This window comes from Sceloporus occidentalis, unplaced genomic scaffold (assembly GCF_023333645.1).
Source record: "Sceloporus occidentalis isolate IW3139 unplaced genomic scaffold, rSceOcc1.0.p SCAF_2, whole genome shotgun sequence".
Classification (NCBI taxonomy): domain Eukaryota; kingdom Metazoa; phylum Chordata; class Lepidosauria; order Squamata; family Phrynosomatidae; genus Sceloporus; species Sceloporus occidentalis.
In genome coordinates this window covers 110,038,613-110,063,822 of record NW_028316982.1, presented here as the reverse complement: position 1 = coordinate 110,063,822, position 25,210 = coordinate 110,038,613, and the positions used below count along the sequence as shown (strand labels likewise).

The window sequence follows — 25,210 nt, the reverse complement described above, 5'->3', positions numbered from 1 at the left end:
ACAGCTTCTTCTGATCTGGATGCCTTACCAGATTTGCATTCTTCTGATTTATTTATAGGCTTTCCCCCTCAAGGAAGGGGCATGATATATAAAAACAACAACAACAAAGTGTAGGGACTAGAATAAAACAAAAGATAAGATTTTCAAAAACCCTGAAGAAATAAGGGTTTTGCCCCAGTATTAGGAAGTTGTCGCAGTGGATTCGGGTCCAACATGTTTTGAGAGAGAAAACGAAAGCTGAAGGACCACAAATTAAAATGCCTGGGTATCTTGAAGCATAGTAATGGAGAGTTCCAGAGAAGGGCCTCTAATGATGGTCTCAGAGTACTGGCGGGCCCATAAGGAGACAAACCATCATTCACAAATCATGTTGCGCAGACACACTATCACAAACAGCCAATCGCTCATGCTGTCTCTCTTTCTACACATACACACACACACACACACACACACACACACACACACACACACAAGCATTAGAAAGTAGTCTGTACCTGATCAAAGGTGAAACTGGTAAGATGGGAAAGTAAGTTGAGAAGCCCTGTCTGGACTGGTTCTACCTTTATCATAAAAAGGACCAGAAACATGGGAGCCAGTGTCTCTCTTGTTTTCAGCTGGGCATCAGTATGAGGACACAGTGGTCATTCTCTCTCACTCTTTCAGACAAGCAGCAATAACACTGGTCATGATGGTGAGGACCTTTCCTTCAAGTTGGCTTCATCAGCATGAAGTCACAGTGACCAGTCTCTAAGGAGACACAAAGTCACAATGGCTAGTCTCTATCTAGGATGGTGGTGTTAACATGTCAGCACATAGGTTTACTTCTCATTGAAGCAGGCAGCAGCACTGGATAGATGCAGCATTCCTCCCTTTACACTCTTTGAAGTACAGAATCAAAGGAATGTGTGAGCACAGTCTATTACTGAGGTAGGCAGCAGATGTGTGTTGCTACAGTAGCCACCAGTATCTCTTTTACTGAAATAGGAAGCAGCATATGAGTTGGGAAGCAGCAGACAAGAGGAAGGTTGCAGGGTCAGCACCCCCTGTATTAAAGGGATTTTGTTTGTTTTTAGCAAATATCCTAAGGTAGCCTGGCACAGACCAAGGTAGCAACAATGATGGTGCAAGAATGTTGTCAGCAACCCAGGTATTACAGATTGACAAGGTGCAGAACCAGACAGGACTGGTCACCTTTGGAGATAAACCGCCTTTGCACTCCAGATATATTGGGGCTTCAGCTTTAAGTGTGTGTCCCACAGAGTTCAAATTGGGAAAAGGAGGCATTGACATTAGGAACATAGGAACACTGGACAGACCAACACTACTGTTTTGCACCATGGATACAGCTACATAGCATTATAATGGAGTCCATTAGGAGAAACAAAGCCTTTTACAGGCCATATGTGCACATAGGAGCAGTGGGACACAGAGATGAGAAGTGAAAAGAGGACGGATGAGGAAGCTGGCATTGGGCAAGAGGAATTAAGAAAGAGAAAGAGAGAGTATGTGGGCAGGAATAGCTTTCTTTAGCGTTAGAGATGCCAGTAAAGCTCTCTTAAAGTCATGCTCAGAACTCCAGGATTCCTACCTATGTTAAAAACAGAAGCGAGTATTAAGGCCCCAAAATATTTGGCTCAGGTCAGAATACAATTCCCATCGTTGCTATTCCTTTTCTGCCTTATTGTAATTCAGTAGTAGTGGGAACAGGTTTGAAAATCCATGGGGAGGGTTGAAGTTGAATGTCCTCCCTGTTTGTTAATCATTGCCTTAGTTGTCCATGTGCCAGAGTGCTGTAAGAGCTGTATTTTAACAAAAAACAATTACAGGTGCCCTTAAAGAAATGACAGTATCTGTAATCCTCTGGACACTACCACAGTGTTATCCAGTTTTAAATCAAAAGGAAAAGATTGAATAAAAAAGACAAATTTTAAAAGCGAGTGAATGGAGCTGGGGGGGGGGGGGATCTCAAAACAAGTGACCCACAGCAGTGGTCAACGTGATGGACAGCCCAGTATGATGCCTGTGCCAACAGATAATGTGATGTGGGAATGGAGGGCTCTGGATCTTCCAGGAAGATCCAGAGAAACAGGTAAGATTTTTAAAACTTCATTGTAACCCATGTCCCAGTTCTGGTGTGGGATGTATCATCTGGACTGCTTACACCAGAACTTGAGTCTGGGTTATGTTTTATCTCAACAGGATAAGTGGGGGATGAGGGCCTTTACTGTTCATGGACAGGAAAAGAATGGGATAAACATGTGGGGATGTGATAATCTTCTCCCTGATCACACAATTAATACGGTTTAACAGAAGAAGAATGCTTGCCTCCCACATGATAATCTCCTAAATCAGTATCAAAGTATACTGAATGGAGTGTTGAAATTATATTTCCAGATAACACTGGAGTTGGTACATGTCTATGCATTTATCCTTTTAAGGCTTTGTAATGATACTCCTGGCACTGTGGATAATGGAACATCTTGTTCTTCTATTCCCTGATTTTTTTTTTTTTTTGGTTTACATATATATTTTCAATCTCACAGCTGTTGGAAGTATTTTAGACATATTAGAAATATACCATTCTCTTGCTTTTGTTTTTATTTGCAGTTGGCAACATGGGACTCTGAGAAGGGACTGAATGGAAGTCTACAGGAACGGCGCTTGGGTAGTGACCTACAAGGATTAACACTGAAAGTGGTGACTGTCTTGGTATGAACATGTTTGAGTTGAGGAAGAAAAATGATTGGGGAAAAATGCACACATGCCTCTTAAGCCATATTTTGTTATTACCCCTTTAAACATTTTGTTCAGTGTATTATCATTTGTAGTATATGAATGTGCAACTCTGTGTGGTGTACCAAGGCATTTTACAACCAAGAGGCTCCACATTCTTACTTGTATCATTTTTTCACCTCTTGCCCTGTGAGATCTCTGTGAAATGAGGTCAGGTGGAAGGGGTGTGCAGTGTGCCCAATTGTTATTTACTTATTGACTTGACATACCACCTTTAGGACAAAACATCAAGACAATTTAAAATTCAGAATACTAACACAAAAGGGGGGAAAGCCTCAGGTTTTCCATAGCATAAACAATAACATTATCTCAGATTACAGATAGTTGCCTTCAAGAGCTGAAGACATGGGATCCCATGTTTTCTGTTTTTCTGTTCCACCTTCTCTCAGGATGTGCACTTCTCAAGTATCATCAGGAGAAATGAAGGCAGCCTGACGAGATGCAAAGGATGGCTAGACAGTGTTCATTGCTTGTAACTATTCACTTGAAAATATTTCCCTTTCCCAATAATGACGATATAATTATGTCAGATTATAATTGTAATTTAAAGTGCAGAGATGTAAAAATCCTGAGAAAAAGGTTACCACATGGAATGATTCATTAATAATCTCAAAAATCTAATTCAGTTATATTTATGTTGAAAGGGAGTGCTTTTGACAATTAAGTCAGTTTTAATTTGGTATTTAAATTTGCATTCCATTGCTACACTAAAAGCCATACTAGAAGAAATGTGGAAAATCCCATAAGTATTTTACACACACACACACACACACAAACACACCAATCTTTTTTTAAAAAAAACTTTGGAAAGAAGGAAACAGTTGCCCAGACTTTTGAAAACTCTGCTTCTCACCCAACCCATCAAAATCCTCTTATTTTCTCTTTTTCTCCTCACAACCTCTTCTTTTTCTCCTTTCACTTTCTAAATCTTATTGATTCCTACTTGGATCCTAACAAAAGGTCTCACAGTTAAGAACACTAAAAAATCAGATGAGCCTTTATTTGGTTCTTCTCTAGAACACAGGAGGTTCATATGGATGCAAAAAGGACCACCTCCCTTCCCAACATACTCATGTTACTTGTGATGTAAACTTTGTCATCTGAAAACTCCAGAGAACAAAAAGGTGTTTTGCAAGAATCTCAAAAAGAGAGGATTTAGATCAAGAACCAACATGGTAATATAAACCATGTTAGCTGTTTAGCACTGTGGCTTATTTAATTAAAAAATAATTTAGAGCTGAATGTTGTTGGTAGTCCCCTGTACAGCAGAATCACTGAATTCATTGTTGAATGATGAGTCAATACTTTTGTAAATCCATTGACTCACCACATCTCTAACTGGGGCTACCAACGGGATCCAGGCTTCAATTAATAACACAGTTCTGTAGAAACACGGAGGCAAAAATTCCAACTTAGGGTAATCACTTTTTCTATTGAACAGACACAGACAAAAGTGTTAATTAAATTCTGACACTTCGTTGGCAAGTATCCAACTTAATTTATAATTTAATGGATTGCATTAATTCCTGTTGACTTTTTGCGGTATAACAGTAATGTTCTAGCTTCTTTTATCCTTAGAGGGTTATGGCCTCACTACATGGTGGAGAAAGCATTTCGAGTGCTACCTAATGCTGTGCCTCCTGCTTTGTTGTGGATGTTGAGGCTAATGGAATGAACAGGAGGGGATGAGAGTGCATTTTATATCACAGTTCAATGATTAATTTTTTTTAAAGCTAAAAGTATTTGTTACTTTTTAAGGGAATAAAAGCCATTGAGTTACTTTTTAAAAAACAAACAAACCACTAATTACTTTCTGGACCTTAGAAACATCTGTGATTGATTATCTTAAAAAAAACATTCTGATCTTTGGATCCTAATTCTTGCACTTTCAGGTTGTTTAGATGAGAGAATATCTGTAGGTGAGCACCCAGTGCCAGATTTAGGGAAAGTTGGCCCTCTATGTCTATGGATGCAACTATCAATGGCTGGAGAATATTCCAAAAATATATAAATTCCAAAAAGCAAACCTTGTTTTTGCTATTTTATATTGTACTATGTCATTGTATTTTATGGAATTTGAGTGTCCACAGATTTTGGTATCCACAGGGGATCCTGGGAGCAAACCCCAGTAGATGCCAAAAGCCCACTGAACATATAAGGGCTTTTGCTACATTTTTCATTCAGCCCACTTGAAATGCTTTCCAAAATATAAGCATTCAAGCTCAGGAATTGCATACCTCCTTCACTTTGGGAGCCCTGAGGGCGACCTTAGACAGCTTAGTTCCCTGGAGATTTCAAAAAAAGTCTTTGGAGATGTATTTTACATTTCTGTATAGCACCCAGAAACAGGACAAAAATAGAAGGAATGTCAAAGAGGCTGTTTGAAAGCTAGCTGAAAAGCAAAACAAAACAAAAATCTTTCTGAAATGAGTGGAAGTGAAAATGAAACTTTTAAAAGCTGTCAACACTTTTCACCTGTTTAACTGTCATGACTTCATCCAAAAATATCATGGAAATGGTAACTTAGTGAGGAGACTGAGAATTCCCAAAATTCCCCTGAGGGGAAAAAAAGAAACAGTTTCAGAGTATAGTGGTGCTAAACCTTGTTTGGATCTGAATGGTGTAGAAACCACTAGACTGCTCTATTTACTGTAACAGTTTCCATTTACAATACTGCCAAGATTTAATGGAGGTTTCCAGACACCCCCACAGCCCTACAAAAATCTTGTATAATGGCAGAAGACATTTGCCTCAGGAATACATTAACAAAAGAAGAAGAAAGATTGGGTTACCAACCTACTGTCTGAAGCACCGAACAACTGTTAAGATATGAAGTTGAAGGCTTTCATGGCCGGCATCCATAGTTTTTTGTGGGTTTTTCAGGCTATGTGGCCATGTTCTAGAAGAGTTTATTCCTGACGTTTCTCCAGCATCTGTGGCTGGCATCTTCAGAGAAATGAAGATGCCAGCTACAGATACTGGGAAAACGCCAGGAATAAACTCTTCTAGAACATGGCCACATAGCCTGAAAAACCCACAAAAAACTGTAAGATACTTGCAGAAGCAGCATGTAACTTAGAAGTTGTTTGTTATGTTGAACATGGTGACCTCAATATGTTTCTCTCCGTTATGAAAATTGTTTGGGCATGCTAGTTGCTTATTTGTAATGTCAAACCCAGTTGAAAAGAGACTGCAGATTGCAATATGATCAATGTAAGACCCCCTCCAACTCTCAGATGCAGTCCCTAGAGATTTCCCCCCCTCTTCCCTTTTCCTTTTCTCAGATCAGAGTACATTAAAGCGACAAAGTACATCTCTAAGATCTTTAAGACAGGCTTTCACCCATCTGTATTCTTTTTCTCCCCTCAAGCTGGAATGGGTCATGATCATAGCTCCTCTCTGTCCAGGAGGTGAGCTGTTTCGTCCCAAGTGGGTATAATTTCCACTTGGCACAGAAAGCTAAGAGCAACAACAATAAAACCACTAGGGCTGCCATCCCCCTAGAAAATCAGCACACAGTTTGTGTCCTATTGAAATTATCACACTACAGGATCCCCTGTATGTTCATGAATTTCATAAAGGCTAAGAGCACCTCGAGGGCCAAAGACTGTTAACAATGTATTCCTGGGTTGGTAATAATTATGAAAAATGGAAGAATGAGGAACATATTGCTCAGTTTTGTCTGAGAAGTCTCTTTTCTGTTGTTGTTTTGTTGGGAAAATAATCCACTAAATCTGAAGCTGCAGTGCCAGAGGCTTAACAATTCCCCATTCTAGGTGTCATCAATACCATGAGTTAGATGCATTTGTCTGAATCATTTTCTAAAAAAATCTTTTTAAACATCAGCTTAACCCTTGCTTTGTTCTCAGGAAGAGCCTTTTGTCATGGTGGCTGAGAATATACTTGGGCAACCCAAGCGCTACAAAGGCTTTTCCATTGATGTCCTGGATGCACTTTCAAAGAATTTGGGATTCAAGTATGAGATCTATCAATCTCCAGATGGCAAGTATGGGCAGCAGCTCCATAACAGCTCCTGGAATGGCATGATTGGAGAATTAATTAACAAGGTATATAGCTCTGTTGTAAAGCAAGATATCTAAATGAAGGAAATTGAGCATTTCAACTACTTTGGGCCACCTTTCTTGTCCACTAAAGGAGCAGGAACCTGATAACCTTCAGTAAAGGAACTACTATTTGGAATATTGCCCTACTATTGTAATATCAAACTATAGATTTCAGATGTCCAAAAAGAAGCATCTTATCAGGAACTTTTAGCTTTCCCTAAATTTCTCAAATATTGCACCTACAGACCAATCTGCTTAACATTTTCTTGTTTGGGAAATTCTTGGAATATATTTCATCAGCTCCCCCTGTGCCCTATTCATTTTGTTCCCCTTAAACCTCTTCAACATAAATTTAAGTTTAGGTGATGAATTGTCTTGCAATTCTAAAACAAACCTTTGTCAAATAGCTATAGGTTGGAACCCTTCTGTACTGGTATAAATTTTATGCAGACAGCAGCAGAATATGAATTTTCTCCTTGCATGCTTAATGGAGTCTTTTCAGCTTTAGCTTTCTTACTAAAAGCCACTCCACTTTGATTTCCAAGTGTGCAAGATGTCTGTCATGCACATTTTTTCCAGTAATAGTATTGTGTAATGATCAGTTGAGTGGTTTCCCAAAGAGGAAGCTATAGTTTTGCCTTTTAAAAAAAGTATTTCAGAATGAAGAAAATGGAAAACCAATCTCAAACTGATTGAGTCGCATCTGATTGGGAAGCACTTGTGTTCTCTTGGATTAAGTGAATGCTCTAAAGTGATGCAGAATGTAGTTTAGCATGGATTCCTCTGGTGTGCAGATGCTGCAATGTATTTTTGTTGGAAATGTTACTTTCTAACAGGAAGTGAACATTTTCATAGAAATAGATTTTGAAACTGTAGGCATTAATATTCAGCACTGTGGTCATTTTCTCTCCCACATTATATGGAGCTGCTTGTTGTTTCTGCTGGGAGAAAGTTTAAGATGCAAATGAAAAGCTGAACATGAGATCAGAGAAAAGAGACTGGCTGTACTATTATAATGAGATACCCTTAATCTTCTCACTATTTTGAAGCATTCCTAGTTTGCCTGTATCCTTTTTTTAAAGTCTCCACCCTTTCAAAATCACATTGAGTTTCCCATGCAATCAGGCTGTCTGTGAGTAGTTTGGTTACAATGCAGAGCTTTCTGTTTTCAACTAAGTGTTAAAGAGACACCTCAATATGTAATAATATCTAGGCAAACTATAAGAGGTTTCAGGAATTAAACTGCCTCTTTATCCTCTTTGCAATCATTTGTTTTTAGTCATTTTTTCCCCAAGCCACAGCTCCATTAATGTTGTAAATTTATATAGGGAAAACTGAGTAGCTAGAAAAAAGTAAACACAAAAGACATAGCAGTCTGTGTATATATGAATCTTAGAAAAATTTTAAAATTCTTAGTGCTTTCACCTTTATATTTTTATTGAAATTTTATTAAACAGGGCCTATAAGCACGCAAACTTGAGAAATAGGCAGAGGATGGCCCAAGATATTTTGCTGTCCCAAGTGGAGCCAAATGGCACCCCTTTGTTTTGGGTTTTTTTAAATCTTACCTTTACCTGTCTCTTCTTTGTTTGTGATAGTGATGGGAAGAATAGTGGAACATGATCAATAAATGGCCAACAAATGTGTTTCCTAAGTTCTTAGAAACCTTGACAAGGAGAACCGTGGACTGACAAGCACCTTCACATTTTGGGGTTTAGTGTGCATAACATTTGCACATTTTCTTCACAAAAGGAGCATTTTATATGCAGAAAATAATCAGGGTTTTTTGCACAGAAGTATTATTTTTTATCAAAAAAAAGTACAAAAAATACTGTTTTATGTGCAAAAAAACATACACATGCAAATATGGCACTGAATAATTCCTGAACTGTGAATAGTCTGAAATTTCACACTTTTCAAAACTTTTCTCTCAAGGGGAAGAAGATTGTTAGAGTTACTCATTACTTTCTTCAAGAGTAAAATAGCGAAGAATTACTTTATTGTGCTGCCTGCAGGAGTTCTTCTCATTTTCTCTATGGCAATGTGGCCCTGGTAGAGGGCTATAACTTGATGCCTCTTCTCAAAATCTAGATTGAATTGCTGCATCCAGTCTTGATTTATGGTAAACTGAGTTGTGGTTACGGACAGAATCTTGTAATTCTTATTCCTATTTCACACTTTTCATTTACTTGAGAAAGCCCATTGGACTAAGAAGCCATTGTTTCTGTTCACTTTGCAGAGAGCTGACCTGGCGATCTCTGCCATCACTATAACTCCAGAACGGGAGAGTGTCGTAGACTTCAGCAAACGCTACATGGATTATTCTGTTGGGATCCTAATCAAGAAGCCAGAAGAAAAGATCAACATCTTTTCTCTCTTTGCCCCTTTTGATTTTGCGGTGTGGGCTTGCATTGCAGCTGCTATTCCTGTTGTTGGTGTTCTGATCTTTGTGCTGAACCGAATCCAAGCAGTAAGAGCCCAGAATTCTGTCCAGTCTGGTGCCTCCACTTCCTCCACGCTTCACAGTGCCATTTGGATTGTGTATGGAGCTTTTGTTCAGCAAGGTACTTGGTCAAACTTTTTTTTTCTCTTGCTCTGGGAAAAACAGTACAGGTAGCTATTCACTGCTTTTCAATTTTGGAATAAAAGGCTAGGCCATGAACTAACCTCTAGCAAATAACTACTTGAAGGGAACATTACAGATCTCATTCCACTGGTAAAAATACATCTGAGTAGACATTTTAGCACAATTTCAGAACACCTTATATTTCAGTATTCTGAGAAGCTTGTCAAAAGCATCTCGAGTTATTTTTGGCTTGTGACTTCCACTTTAAAAGAAATACTGTATAATGATACACCAAGTAGTATACTATTTTCCCCCAAATTAACAAGAACACCAGAAAAAAGGCATATAAAATTTTGTACCTGCTGGAGAGGAATTTAATTCTTGCAACCTTAGATGGTAAAAATGATTTAAGTTTGTTACATGAAACATGGAAAGAGGGTGCATTGAAAGTTGGAGTAAACATTTTTTCTTTGCATGTGTCTGTACACATTCCCGTATATATCTATGATGTTTATCCCACTATACCCTTAAAGTGCTACTATTCCAGTTTGACTCCTCTAGCTGCCTCCTGTTGCATTCTGGGATTGGCAGTTTTAAGGAGGGGTATTTAGAATTCTCAGGCAGAGAACTTTTCTGCCTGAGAATTCTAAATACCCCTCCTCAAAACTGCCAATCCCAGAATGCAACAGGAGGCAGCTAGAGGAGTCAAACTGGAATTGTGGCACTTTAAGGGTATAGTGTGATAAACATCTATATTTAAGAATATATATATATATATATATATATATATATATATGCTTATGTTTTATACTTTTTAATACTGTTAATCATCTCCCATTACTTTAAGGGCAGGGTGAAATGTTTAAAATACAGTGGTCCCCCGGGTTACGAAATTAATTCGTTCCGCGGTTAATTTCGTAACCCGAAAAACCTTCGTAAGCCGAATTCCCATAGGCGCTAATGGAAAAAAAGCCGCGGCTCCGCCGCGGCTCCATTTAAAACAGCGCCGGGGTTTTTTCGTAACCCGAAAAAACCTTCGTAACCCGAAACAATAAATCCCTATGGGATTTATTCGTATCCCGAAAAATTCGTACCCCGGGTAATTCGTATCCCGGGGTACCACTGTATAACTTCAACCAAAATTCTTCACAACTGTCTTGAACTGCTAAATGTCGCCCAAGTTGATGTGCACTTCAAAAGCGGATTAGCTTTTGAAATAAGGAAATATATTTAACTCAAGCCTAGAATTCTTTGCATGCTGATAAAGGCAGCATGAGATAGTAGCTTGAGTGTTGAACAGTGACTGAAGATCATGGTCAAATCTCCACTCAGCCCTCTGGGTAACCTTGAACAGGTCACACACTCTCAACCCCAGAGGAAGACAAAAGCAAATCCTGCTCCGGACAAATCTTACGAAGAAAAAAAAACCTATGATAGGTTCACCTTAGGTCCATAAGTGAGAATTTTTTGAAAGCTCACCGCTACCACCACCAAATAGTCCTCAGTAGAAGAGAGCTGTAACAAAGTTTACTGCATCATTCCAATAACTGCTGTGTTGTGTTGACTAGGATAGGAAATGGTGGAGACAGTTTTGATAGAGGTTTCAGACCTCTGCACTATTGTATTTTGCACTCCCCATTAAACTGGGATGGAATAATCAGATGTACCAGATGTGTGTAAAATGTCTACAATGGAGTCCCAATGGAGGAATGGAGCTGTCTGGGAATGCTGCCAACACACACTCACACGGCTGATAAGAGCCTGCTGGGCAAAAGGTAAACATGCCAACTGCCAAGAAGCAGTTCCTCATCAATGCCAAACAACCCCAGAGGGAGGAAGCCCTGCCCCAGAAGGTGCAAGCTCTGCCTGCGGCACTGGGTATACCCGGTGCCAGAAAAACAATTATTTCGGGCACATGGCCCCGAAAAGGTTTGCCATCAGTGATCTAGATTGAAATATGAAGAATTATGAGGAATTTGGATGAGTTTCAACAAGTCTAGTGAAAATTCTCAGAATGATTCTGCATCCTTCTAGATTGAAGATGGGTTTGTTGTAAGATTCACTTTGCCACTGTTTTGGTGCTTTCAAATAATTAACAGCCCCCTCGGCATGGGAACTCCTAAGGTAGTGCATATCATTTTTATAGCAGAATAAATCAAGAGGCAGATAAACAAATAGTTACCTGTAAATATTTCAAATCTTTGATTAATGTTTCAATAAATATTGTGAATTTTTGCAGAGCTCATTTACATATTCATTTAAGTCACCTAGCATTAGCTTATACTACTGTAAACTGCAAAGTCCCATGTTTGTAAGTGTCACTATATTAAAACCTTCCAGTGTTTAAGCATATCAGATTGGAAGGTGTGGTAGAGGAAACTCTTCCTCTCTCTGATATGCAAGTTTTATACATGGAAGAGGTTGTTTGTTTCCTTATTTGCTTAATATGTAGAAAAGCATTTACACATACGCAGGTCCCCATTTCAAACGGTTTACTTCTAGGCACTCCATATTATATGATCTCTCTAGCCATTGTTTGGATGTGCATCTGAGAACTTCAGTATGCAAAGGGATCTTTTAGCACCTTTGAGACTAACTGTGCAAAAAAGTTGTAGCATAAGCTTTCATAGACTTGGTGTACTACTTAAGGAAGTAAACCAAGTCTATAAAAGCTTATGCTACAACTTTCACACAGTTAGTCTCAAGGGTGCTACGAGATTCCTTTGCATACTGATATTCCAAACAACAGAGAAATATAAAATACATTACAGATAGATAATACAATGTTTAAGGCCTCAGTCATCTTGGGCCCCATACAGACAGGCCAAAATAAAACTGCTTTGGGTCACTTTGGAATATGATGTTTAAATAATGCATGCATACTAAGAGTCCGGAAGCTGCACCAAAGCCACAATCCAGTCCTAAGGACTGGTGTGCAGCTTCTAGACTCTTAGGATGCATGCATCATTTAAACAGCATACCTCCAAAGCGACCCAAAGCAGTTTTATTTTGGCCTGTGTATGGGGCCTTGGCTAATCCCCATTGGAGTGGACTGAGTGAATTAATTGTTGAGCAGTGAATCAACGTGTGTTTGTGTGTGTTGTGTGCCTTTATGTTATTTCCAAGTTATAGCAACCCTAGGGCAAACCTATCAGCCACCCTGAGTCCCACTTCTGGGAAAAGAACAGGATACAAACAACAACAACAACAACAATTTTCTTGGCAAGACTTGTTCAGATGAGGTTTTGCCATTGCCTTCCTCTGAGGCTAAGTATGTGTGACTTGCCAAAGATTACCCAGTGGGTTTCATGGCCGAACTAGGAATCGAACTCTGGTCTCCAGAGTTGAAGTCCAATGCTCAAACCACTATGCCACACTGGCTCCCTCATAAGTACATTTTATTGATTCAGTGTGCTAACTCTATTTAGGACTAGGTAGGATTCAAGACTAAATGAAAAATGCAGGCTTGGGTTTCCAAGTGTTCACTTTGTTTGCTTATTTCTTTCAGGTGGTGAATCTACAGTTAATTCTGTGGCGATGCGTATTGTGATGGGAAGTTGGTGGCTGTTCACTCTTATTGTATGTTCATCCTATACAGCCAACCTAGCAGCATTTCTCACAGTAAACAGGATGGATAATCCTATAAGGTAAGAGCACTTTTTCTGCTACATAGAAATCTGAACTCCAAGAAAATATGAAGAAAGTGATGTTGGTCAGAAGGCAGGAACATCATGCAGTACCGAGCATGTGGAAGGTCTACAAAAGCTCTTTAACTGAAATAAAGAAACTCCTCCCATACGTCTTTGTTCTGTAATGTTCAAGCAGAAATGAATTCCAATTCTACTTTGGAACTAAGAGTGCAACCAAACTGCAGTGGTACTATTAAATGAAAGCTGTTCATTATTCTGCCTGAGAGGCTATCTTCCATAATCAGCCATATGGCTACAGCTGTCCAAGCTCATTATAAAAACAAATATATATTATGTTACATCTGGCCTTAATGTTTGTGAAAACTATGCCTGTAACCTCAGCTCTCCCTATAATTTCATATAATTAAGCATGCAAAATTACACGCACATAAGGGATTTGCCATTTGTTTGAGAAGGGGCATAGGTCTAGATCAGAAGACAGTTCATATAATAAGTCAATGTGATAAATTGACCTGCCTTATAATAAACTTCATGGTTTTATTCTTAGTAGTACGTTTTAGCCTTTTACCTTGCTCTGTGTCAGTGATTAAAACTTTCAGCTATTCATCTTGAGGTGTGATTACATCCAGCTGTCAACAAAATTGGCAAGAACCAGTTTCCAGCCGATCTGTTACAGTCAGTGATAATGTACAAAGGCGATAGTGAGACAATTTCAGTTGAAGACACCTGCTTGAAGGGCTAAAATGGGGGGGGGGGGGGGGTGGAATCCTATTTTCATTCTGTGTTGTTGAAAACAATAATTGAATCTTCAGTTTCTTTTTAACACTAAGGAACTTCTCACAGAGCCCAGTCCTTTCCCTGTTGCCTGAGCAGATTGCCTCAGTTCAAAAGAATCTGAAAGTGTCTTCCTTTTTGCTGAAATCGTATACTGTAGAGCATAATTGATGCTACAATGCCACTGTATTCTGTAGTTGAAATTGACTTTCCTATCTCTGTCACCCTTTTGGGTTTTCCATAGAGCACTTCTCTTCACTCTTCTTTCCAAACTATAAGAATTCCCCATACTGACCTTCTGCCAAGACAGATCTTATGCTTCAATGCTTGGGCTAGTGCGCCTGTGTTTTCCTTGAGGGTTGCTCCACTATTTTGAACTCAGCTATGGCCTCCCAGTGGGTAACATGGAGTACAAGAAGACTGAAGTGCTTTAAGTGATGTTATGCAAACCATTTTCTCTCATCCTTAGGGTCTACCTTTCCAGTTTGCAGCAGGAAGAAAATAATACTTTATCTATGTTACTCAGTTGTTCTGGCGAAGGGTATTGAGAATATGTATGGCAAGCACTTTGAGCCCTTAAAGTGTGACCCAAAATGAATAAATGCTAAGTATAGCTCTGTGCTAAAAGCAGTAGCTGGATAGAAGACCTCAAGGTTTGCATGCAGAGGTTCCGAAGTTCAGTTCCTGGCACCTCCAGATAGAGCTGGAGAAAACCCTTCTGTCTAAAGCTCTGGATAATTTTTCCTGTCAGTCAGTATACCTCAGAACTTGCATTGCAAGTCCCAGCCCCGTCTTACCACGATGGCTGGAGGATTCCTGGAGTTGTAGTCCAATAAGTAATTTGTCCAAGTTCTCATGTAAACTATACTGAGACAGATGGACTGACTCAGAGCAAGGCAGCTTCCTGTATAAATATAAAAGTTTTCTCGGGCATTCTTGGCAAAAACTTTGGGGGCATTTCTTTTATTTCTTTTTAAATAATACTTTTAAATATTGGTTTAGTTATACTGCCATTTGGACTGTGAGATCTCATTTGATTTCATCCAGAGCTTTTTGATACTGCTTCACATTGCGTTACTTACAGATGTTGAGCTTAGTTCCCCGGCATTATAATTGTATGCAACACAGTAGGGTTGTTTTGCTCTTTTAGGTTTTCAAAGAGTTTTAAATGAAGATATGTTTGAATTTATATTTCTTTGCAGAAGTAAGGAGATTTGGGACACAGGGAGGTGTAGCAGACATTCTTTGATCAGTTAAAATTGTCATCTTACCTAGATTTCTTCCAATATTACTGAGCTGATTCTATTCCTTGTGCTATAATCGTGCCACTTTGGAAAGATAACTTGAGTGTTGCTTCTATTATTAAATTGTCAGTATATGAGAGGCTTCTCTTATGGCTCTTGAATTTCATATAAGTCAAAGGGTTTTTTGGGTCCCAGATCCCTTCTAACTGTTCCTTCTATTTTAAAATCAGCATGTATCAGCACTTAGAACAGGTAATTTAATATTCCATGAGAAATATTCAATAGGCTTTACATATTTGGTTTTTTTTAATGCTTTGATATTACTTCATGAGATCCTAAGACGAGGAGGGGCATAGTTATCTGAGGAGGTTCAGTGAACCTCTGCCATGTATCTTGACTACATATGAAGGTGAAATACTGAACTACATCTCTCAGTTGCATCCCAATAAATCTAATCCCTTTAACTGTCTGAAAATATATCTGAACTACACAGTAACAGCTATGTGGATTTTGGCATTTGTATTTTGCTAAGGTACTTGTTGTTTCTTGTTAGATTGCTTTCAACCAGAAGCACAGGTAGCCCTAATAAGATGCAGAAAATAGACCAGATGGGATAGAAGTTATTCATAACATCTGCTTAGAATTTACTCTCTCTCAACAGACATATCATCCTGTAAGTGTCAGTTTCTAGATCTGACTCACCTAACTGTTGAGGATGATTCATCTCTGACCTTTTGACATAGTAGTTGTAATTTTGGATTCTGCTAATCCTCTGTTCCCCTCTGCCCACTGTCTCACCATAAATGATCAATACAATCAAATAATATGTGTAAATATACATTCTTCTCAGAAAACATTGGCATGTTGATTATTTCATGGCGGAACCTATGTGTTAAACAATAAGTTTAAACAATGTGATAAACAAGAAAGAGTTGGGCACAAATATGGTATCAGTCCCTGGCATATTAAGGAAAAATCAACAAATACAGTGAGAAGAACTGTTCAAGGCCACTCCTGTGAATTATAACCCTACCAAAGAGTTCTAACTACAAATCTACTACAGCAATTGCAGTGATAGCAAACTGTTATAGCTGCAAAGTGCAGATGCATTCTAGGTGGTATACCTCCCAGTTCTTTTGATTCTGGCATGCTTGCATCACCTTTCCGTTCATTAGATATCATGGAGTCCTACACTGCTAGAATCCAACCCATAAAGGTCACATTTCACAATTAAACAGTAGTGTACAAATGACACAGCTTGGGCCTACACAGGTTGAGCTCTGCATAGACTCAGGTTAAGTGTGTGGACCTTGTTTTATTGGTCTGCACACTGTATAGACACAGTGAATTCAACTGAAATTCAGAACTTTTCAGTTAAGGGACCAGTCCTGTGCTCTCTGGAAGATTGTCAAAGGGGTCATTGAATGTGATGATGAAACAGGGAAGTTGGGAAGGCAGCTAAGTATCCACAGAATCCTTATTCTCTCCACTTCTCCCACATGCTTCACAATAGAGCCACCCTCTACATCATCCTGAAAGTACTAAAAATCATTCCCACTGGAGACAAGAGAGGAGTCAGAGAAATGCTATATTATACTATTGCTGTTGAGTGGTGGTAGGGCCTTGGAACCTTTTCAATCCAGCCCCACTTATAGGGCAGACACAAGCATGTTCCTCTTAATCCTCGTATCTACCAATGGACACAGTGTCTGATAATGCTACCCAGTCAGTCATGTATACAGCTGAATTTAATGAGCAGTAGAGTCTTTGCTACCTCTTGTTAGTTAGCAAACCTTCACAGTGGTGTGCAATTACACCCGTATTCCTGAGTCTAGGATAAGAAGCATCCTTGTGATGATAATGAAGTACTTCACTGAGAAGTAAACAAACTAAGGCACATAGAAAAGTAGAGCATTTGCAAATTCAAAAGCATTTTAAATTAGAGCATTTGTCAGATAAGATCTAACATCTACGCTTGTTATGAATCTTTTAGGCATGTCTGTTCCAAGTTTTTCTGCTGATTGCATACATAGTGTATTGTGTCTGTTTGCATTGTCATAATCTGTTGTCTGGTGACAGGGAATATATCATTATTTGTAAGTTTTCACATTTGTCTGTATTGGTGAATACCAATATCAGCCCATCATTAGGAAGAATGAGGCAGCTACCCCAGGCAGCAGATTTTGGCAGTTATGAAAGGGCTACAAACATTCCTGTTAAAAAAAGTATTGTTAATTAATGAAATAGGTGCTTGTGGAGTTTTCCACTTTATGAGACAACGTTGCTTGCTTGGGGTGCTGTGCACCTTGACTTGGGCGTGTTGTGCTTCAGATATAGACATCATCATCCAAGGTCTTTTTTAGAATGACTCCCCCCCAGGAGGAAATGATCCTGCAAACTGGATCATTTACATGAAGTACACCATCTGTTTGAAAACAAAGAAAGGTTGGCCATATTCCTCTTCAATTTAACAAAGCCTAAGCAAGACCCATATAGTATGTGGTAGAGATGTAATTCTTCACCAAGTTTCTTCTTGGAAGGAGCAACAGTTAATTTTAGAAAAACTCTCCCCTCTGCAATAAAGACTTAAGAAACCACACAATTTTCAAAGTGTATTCATAACTTTGGATTTTTTCTGACCAAAATTTGTATGTGGTTGTTTTTTGTAGAAAACAGCACTTTCTGCATAGAAACCAACTTTTTCTGCTTTCAGATATTATTTTCTGCAGATAAAAAACTGTTTCTTGCACAGATACATCTGTTTTTAGTACATATGAGACACGTGCACGTGCAAATTTTGCACAGAAGATGTTTTGATCATTTTTGAAATATTGTCAAATAATCTTTCTATCCCTAATATGCGGTAGGATGGGGTGCTATCAAACAAACAATTCCCTATGTATTTATGAAATATTATACTCACACAGAGTACCAAACATCATACTGATTACAGTGGACCCTTGTTATCCACTGGGGCTTAGTTCCAGGGTCTCCCCGTGGATAACAAAATCTGTGGATGCTCAGATCCCATCAAATATAATGACATAGTAAAATGGTGTCTCTTATATAAAATGGAAAATCAAGGTTTGCTATTTGGAATTTATACTTTTTCTAAAAATATTTTCAAGTTGTGGATCGAATCCATGGATTAAAAAATCCATGGATAAGGAGAGTTAACTGTATGTGATTATGTTAGTGGTGGTGGTGTGTAATTTCTATATTAATGATGCTATCACAGTGAGTGAGAGCTTTTTCAGTGGAAAGATGGGATAACAATATAATAAAGAAAGTGAAGTAGTTCCAATGCCAGTAGGGTGATGAATCTACTCTGCATTTTAGGCTGAAGTTTAAATGAACAATCCAAGTTCCTGGGCCTATCAGTACCTTGGATATCTATTGTTAAGTTCACATTAAAGGGTAAAAAAAAAATAAAGGTTTCCCCTTTGACATGACTGTCTAGTTGTGTCCGACTATAGGGAGTGGTGCTCATCATCTCCATTACTAAACTGAGGGAGCCAGCGTTGTCAAAGACAACTCCATGGTCATGTGGCCAGCATGACTAAATGCCAAGGCACACAGAACATTATGACCTTCCAACCAAAGTGGTACCTATTTATTTACTTGCGCTTTCACTTGCTTTTGAGCTGCTAAGTTGGTAGAAGCTGGTATTAGTGATGGGAGATCGCTCTGTCACATGGCACTTGCATCTATAACTGCCAGCCTGGCTACCTTACAGTCATCAGAGTTGACGTCTTAACTGCTAGGCCACCATGTCCCTTCTAAAGCCCAGAATGAATTCCCCATCCCACTGGCATCAGCCTCACTAGCCTCCACATTATGGATAAATGGAAACCATAAGGCTGTCCCCATCCATATCCTGTTTCTTCATAGCATGTCAGTCAATTCTAAATTGTAAGCGTTGAAGCAGGAATTGCATTTCTTTCATTTATTGGACAGCCTCTAGTTACATTAGGCACACAATAAAGACAAATTATGATGGCAATATTATCTCCCTGACTTCTCTTGCCTTTGAGTATAATTACCCAGCTTTTGGCTCGTGCCCTATTCCTTATTCCTTGCTAACAGATCCTAAACCCTTTGTAGCCATGTTCTATATTCTGTTCTCACCATCTCCAAATATCTACCTACCATTATCTGGGGGTAATGGGGGGAAAGCCATGTAACTATAGCAGCCAACAATGGAACATTTCCTTTCTTTCTCTGTATGTGTTTCTGGAAGGCTCAGAGCCATAGTAGTAACCATGCATGTCTTCATCTCACTACTCTCATCCATAGGGTTGCCACAAGTAAAAGTCAATGTGATGAGGAAGAAGGAGGAAGAGGAGGGTGGGAGGGGGAGTACATAAACCTCCAGTTTGTGTGGTTTGAGATTATTTCTATCTACATGTGCTTCTGTAGAAGTCTGTCCAATTTACATGTCATAGCCTATGGCTGGTCTTCAGGTAACTGGAGGTGAGATGTCTTGTCAGATGAAAAGTAGCTGTGCAAGTAGAAATGATGGAATTTAAGTCAAAATGTCTCATTATTTAAGTGTGACCAAGCTTTGAGTATTTAGGCCTGGGGTATCATTATCTCACAGCAGAGTGTCAATGTTCCCCAAACTTTGGTCCTCTGGATGTTTTGACTGTCATCTCCCAGAAGCCCAGGCCAGTTTGGCTAAGAGTCAGAAATGTTGGATGCAGAAGTCCAAAAAACCTGGAGTACCAAAGTTTGGGGACCACTGGTCTATAGAAAGCTGTGAAACTAGCATCATAAGCACACTGTGTGTGATCCTGCTCACCATCCCTTGCTTGACTGCTTGGTCATTCATGTAGGACCAGTGGCTTTGATTGCTTTGACACAATGTTTTCTGACTCAGTAGAATTATACTATAGTAATATGAAAGAAAGGCATTCTACTTAATGAAGAATAGAGAGAAAGCAGGAAAGCACTTTCTTTTAAATGCCTACCACTGACATTGTGGGAAGGAGTGAACCATGATGAACTAAAGTTCAGCACATTGGAGACATGAAAACAGTTTACCAATTTATAAAGTTAGACAGCAAATGTCCCCAAGTCTGTCTGGACTGTTCTATTCATAAAAGGGGCTATAGTTTAAAAAAAAATCCACAGAGTGTATGCTACATGTTCTAGCAATCAAGTGTCTCTTTGGTATTCTCTGCAAATCCCTGTTGCTTCCTTGAATCACAAACTGCTCTCTACTCTTTTTCCCTGTGCTGGAAACAGTGTGCAGGAAGCATGCTTCAGAATGTGCCCCAAAGCACTTAATGCCACACCCCCTGTCAGATTCAAGAGATATGGAAGAAGTTCTTTCTGTGCCTGTTTTCTTACAAGATAAATGGGACTGACAGAAATGAAGTCCCAGTATCCTCTCCCTCTGCGGATGCCATAGAACTGTCCCTGAATCTATGTAGTTCTCTGTTTTCTAGACACATTGTGTGATATCAGTGATCAGCAAAAAGATATTATGGGGGAAACACCGGAACACTATTTTTAATCCACATACAGTAATAATAATCCACATACAGTAATAATAATTAATATGTTTATAAGGTATTGCACATTCATCATGCGTTCAGTTCACTTTTTCATCAAGCTCCTCTTGCCTGCTGTGTGGAACTGTCACCAAATTTAGGCACTAGGATAGGGATGAAATAATATTTGAAAATATTCAAAAAGCAATGGAAAAAATGTATTTCTTCAGCACAAAATTCACATGTGTTTATTCTGAACAGAAAGCATCATTTTCTGTGCAGGAAACAGCATTTTCTGTAAAGAAATAATATTTCTGCTTTGGAATATTAATGTTGTTTTCTGCACAAAATAACCATGTATAGAATAAATCCTGAATTGTCAACTATCTTCAAAAACTACAGTGTTTTTGCAGACTGTCTCACAGTGGGAGGAAAATTGCTACAACTATTTATTGTTTCCTTTGAGAAGATAATTAATAAAGAATCACTTACCAACAATAAAAATGCTAGCAATTCATTTCTGGAATTCACGCATGATCACTTCAAAAGTGAAGCAAGAATTAGTAGCTCCTCAATTTTTCTCTAGGTTGAATGAAAGTTTTACAAGATTTATCTAGCTCCAGAGTTGACTGACATTGGAGGGTAAAAGCTCAGAACCCACAGGAGGTCCTATAGCTGGAGGATATGGGAAGGTAAATGAGCTCAATCCTATGTTTTCTCAAAGTAGGTCAAAATCGTGCTGCCCACATGGCCCGCTCTTAAAGTGGGCCAAACACCCACAGACTGTCTGCACCATGTGGCATCAAGCCACACTGTGCAGTTACTTTTTTTACCTCCCCACCATGCATACACACCATCACACAAACACACCACCTGTGACCTCCAATTACCCTCCTCTTCCCACCCAGATGCCGTTCTATTGGACAATTTAAGGGGAAATAGTTATGGTAATTTCCACCCAAACCAATGTGGTCAGGGAAGTCTGCCCACATCTGTTAGGCTCCTTTTTCTTTCTTTCGTTGCTAGATGGTACCCCAAGTCCCTTTAGTGTACAGCACATGATACCACATTGGTTTAGACATGTACACTATGCTAGTAAAAAAAAAAAAAAAAAACAACTGGCAAATTGACCAGCCCAATGTAATCAAACAATGGCCACTGTTAAAACTGGGACAAAAATTAAACACAATTAAAATAATCTGAATTAATCCTTGTTACAATAAATAAATAAATATATAATAAAGTATTTCAGGGAACACAAGAAACCAGTCCCTCTCAGAATTTGTATCACATGTCATAATTTCCCACTTTTGATTTTATCACTGTTCTTTTCTCAGTAGTTCTGAGATGGACTTGTACAAAATCATTGAAGGAATTGTTTGTGTCCAAAAGTGGATTCACTATCCTGTGGTGGCAGATTCATTGGTCACCTAATGCACAAAGATTATATAGAGGTCTCTAGATTAGTCAGATATAATGAGATGTGACCTTGATTCCTACAAATGTATAAGCTAGACATCTTCATCCATATCACTGATAATGGCAAGCCTGGTAATGCAGTATGGAGGTAGACTGACTCAAGCACTTTCTTGAGTGTGGAATATTTGGCAGCTTTCTTGACTATTTTGTCCTTGCATTTAGAGTTAAATTATTAGGTTTTTTTGCCCTGCTAGAGGAAGCAAATATTTTTCCACTTTATTCTCCCTGTATTCAAATGTACTTAAGTGTTGCACAGGAAATATTTTGTGGAGAAATATGTGGAGGAAATCATGTTTTCTGTTCTTAGTGTGTGACAAAGTGTGTTCCATATTCAGTGTGTTACTGAAACAAAAAACAGAATGGCCTAATTCTTATTGAGCAGAGTAATTTTATACAGGTGGAAAAATCTGAGACACAAGGAAAAAGCATTCCCTATACTCTTTTAGAATGCAAAGACATATCTGTGTTTGTCTGGAAAATCAGTATGCAAAGGAATCTTGTAGCACCTTTGACACTGACAGGTGAAGCAAACCGGCACAAAACGCCGGCTTAAGGGCAGCGTGGGGGCATGGTGTGGGAGCATGGTGTTTAGACGATGCATACCCTAATTATGCCCCTGAGCTGGCATCACACTGCCCTCTCGGTCACATGGTGGGCAGCATTGCAGCACTCTGGTGGCACGGCATTTATGCGCACTGAAAAGCTGCCACCTTGGCAAAAAGCTGGCTTTTTGCCAGCTCAAAAAGAAGTAGCTTTCTGCCACTTCTTTTTCAGCCGGAAAATAGCCAGATTAGGGCTGTGGCATGTGGTTGCCACCACCTTGATCTGGGCAGTGCCAAGCCACACCTTTGAGCCGGTTTGTGTCGGTCCCAAGTGAAGGGAAGAAACTGGTAGCATGACCTTTCGTAGACTTGAACCTACTTCTCCAAGTCTACGAATGCTCATGCTATCATCTTCTTTCTTTCAGTTAGTCCCAAAGGTGCTACAAGATCTCTGTGTATACTCTGCTAGTTTAGACTAGTGAAGTGGAAAGTAGAAGACACTACATTTCCCCCTTCCTTTTGGGTCTTTTAACAATCAACATCTCATTTTTTAAAGTGTTCCCTCTCTCATTCTCTTAATAGGAAGGTAATGCTTATCCCCATTTTGGGGTTATTCCAAGGAAAAGGTAAAGCTTTACCTCCTGCAGATTCCTCCCTCATATTCATAAGGAAAAGATAGGTAGGTAGGTAGGTAGGTAGGTAGGTAGGTAGATAGATTTGTTTGTCTGGTTCTGGGGGAACACAAATGAGGGATGTTCCCAAAGGTTAGGAAATCATAGCCTTAATCCTATTATTAGTTCCAATTTTAGTAAACCTGTTGAGTTATTAGGACTTAGCTATATATTTCCTCCACAGCCAGCAGTCAATTGAATAGCCCTGTTCTGTTTGGTACTAATAGATTCAAAAGCATATCATCAAGACAAACTGCCTTCCTCAGACAGGGAAAGCCAAAAAAAATCTATGGCCTCTGTCATGCCCTGCCAGAGATCATAGGACTGAGTCATAAAACTGTTCACATGAAAATTTAGTTAGGCCTTCACAAGATTACATGTGCCTTTGTCAAAAAGTGAAACCATCCATATAAATCAGAGGTGGGCAATTGTGGGAGGATAGGGGGCCATATTAGTGCCTCCCCCTGAAAATTTGGGGTGCCAGAAACACAGCCACTGCACACACATCCCAGCAAAACAAATGCCCCCAAATGCTCTCTAAGGCTGTAGGTGGCATGTTCATCATGTTTTGAGGCTATCCTGGACCATTGTAGGTCAAGGAGAGGGATTTTTAACTAACAGTAAGTGACTGGCAGTTACTTCCTCTTTACTTACTGGTTGTTCTTGTTTTTAAGTCCTCTCTTGAGCCTAAAATAGCCCTTGGGGAAAATATGTGACAAAAGGTGCTCACTATGCCCAGTATAGGATATTTGTGGGCAAAAAAATATATGTTTTTTTTAATGCTTGAGTAACAAATTGCTCTGTTTCCAGTATTCTATATAATGTTGTCTGTCTCTTCTCAAATGGAAAGTATTAGTAATATTACAGCACTCAGAAATATGTAGCTTCTCTTTTTACAGTCTCTCTTTTAGCTTCTGGGACATTAGATCTGAAGCTAATGAACAAGCATAAGTTCTTCAGTATGTTTGATATGCATAAATATATTTTTTAAAAATTAATATGCCACTGAAAGCTTAGTCTCAGTAACCAAGGATCTGAAGACCAAAAACTTAAAATATAAAATACATCCACTACAGTTGATAACTAAGAGCTTCAATAAGTCCTTAGTCCCAAGAAGAGAATGTTGACTAGATGAGATGTTGGACTACAATATGGAAGAGGGCTTAGCATTCCTCCTAAAGAGAAAAAACTGGACCATTAAAGAAATATGTAAGAACTATCTAGACATTTGTGAAGGCAGAGAAAGTGGAACTCTTGCAGATAAATGTTTCCACTCATGGCAGCGGAGCTAAAAAATATATAGGCCAGGCTGACAAAAGCCCTGAAGGGGGTCTCTTGAAGAGGCTTTCTGAGAGGAGGGTCGGGCATGTTTTCTTCAGTGTTCGAATAATTTATAAAAGGGGACAAGACAATGTAAAATAATATCCCTCCCTTCTCCTCTTAGCAAAACACTTGCTGTGACTCCCACAGTCTCTGGGAGGGAAGATTGTTTTATTTGGCTCTGTGCAACTGCATCTTGTGCTCGTCAATGAGATGGAAGGCTCCAGGACTGCTTAGAGTGAAGCCCAAGGCATGAGAAATCTTGTTCAGCATGTGTGCACAAGATTCATTAATACTGTTGCCATGAATAAATAATAGTAAAAGCCCTTGTTTTTACTTGAAATGTTTAGTGAGTAGGTTTTCTGTCACTTCTATGTTTAGTCTAACTGCATTATTTTCTTCTTTTGTTTATGATGTCTGGAATCTTACAGCTGATTAGATTAGCCTCCATAAGTTTTCTGCAAGCATGCGAAGAAGTCTCAGTTTCATTGCATTTCCCTACATTTCACCTCCATTCCCATCCCATCCTTTGGTCCTCTTGGTTTGTGAGACATTATTAAAACATCCTTCATGGGAACTTGTGTGCACTTTTTTCAAATTATGTACTGAGCA

At 39.1% G+C, this 25,210-nt stretch overlaps 1 protein-coding gene across 5 annotated transcripts in view; it reads left to right on the top strand.

The window, feature by feature from the left end:
* The window catches only part of GRID1 (glutamate ionotropic receptor delta type subunit 1), an 859,069-nt gene that overhangs the window by 763,971 nt on the left and 69,888 nt on the right, over nucleotides 1–25,210 (top strand). For 4 of the 5 annotated variants that reach the window (XM_089510585.1, XM_089510584.1, XM_089510589.1 and 1 more), the window contains exons 9-12: nucleotides 2,608–2,709; nucleotides 6,663–6,860; nucleotides 9,097–9,421; nucleotides 12,932–13,070. In XM_089510585.1, the coding sequence (XP_089366711.1) occupies nucleotides 2,608–2,709; nucleotides 6,663–6,860; nucleotides 9,097–9,421; nucleotides 12,932–13,070 (764 nt within the window). The remainder of the gene's footprint in view (nucleotides 1–2,607; nucleotides 2,710–6,662; nucleotides 6,861–9,096; nucleotides 9,422–12,931; nucleotides 13,071–25,210) is intronic. The other variant, XM_089510586.1, reaches the window with a different exon arrangement.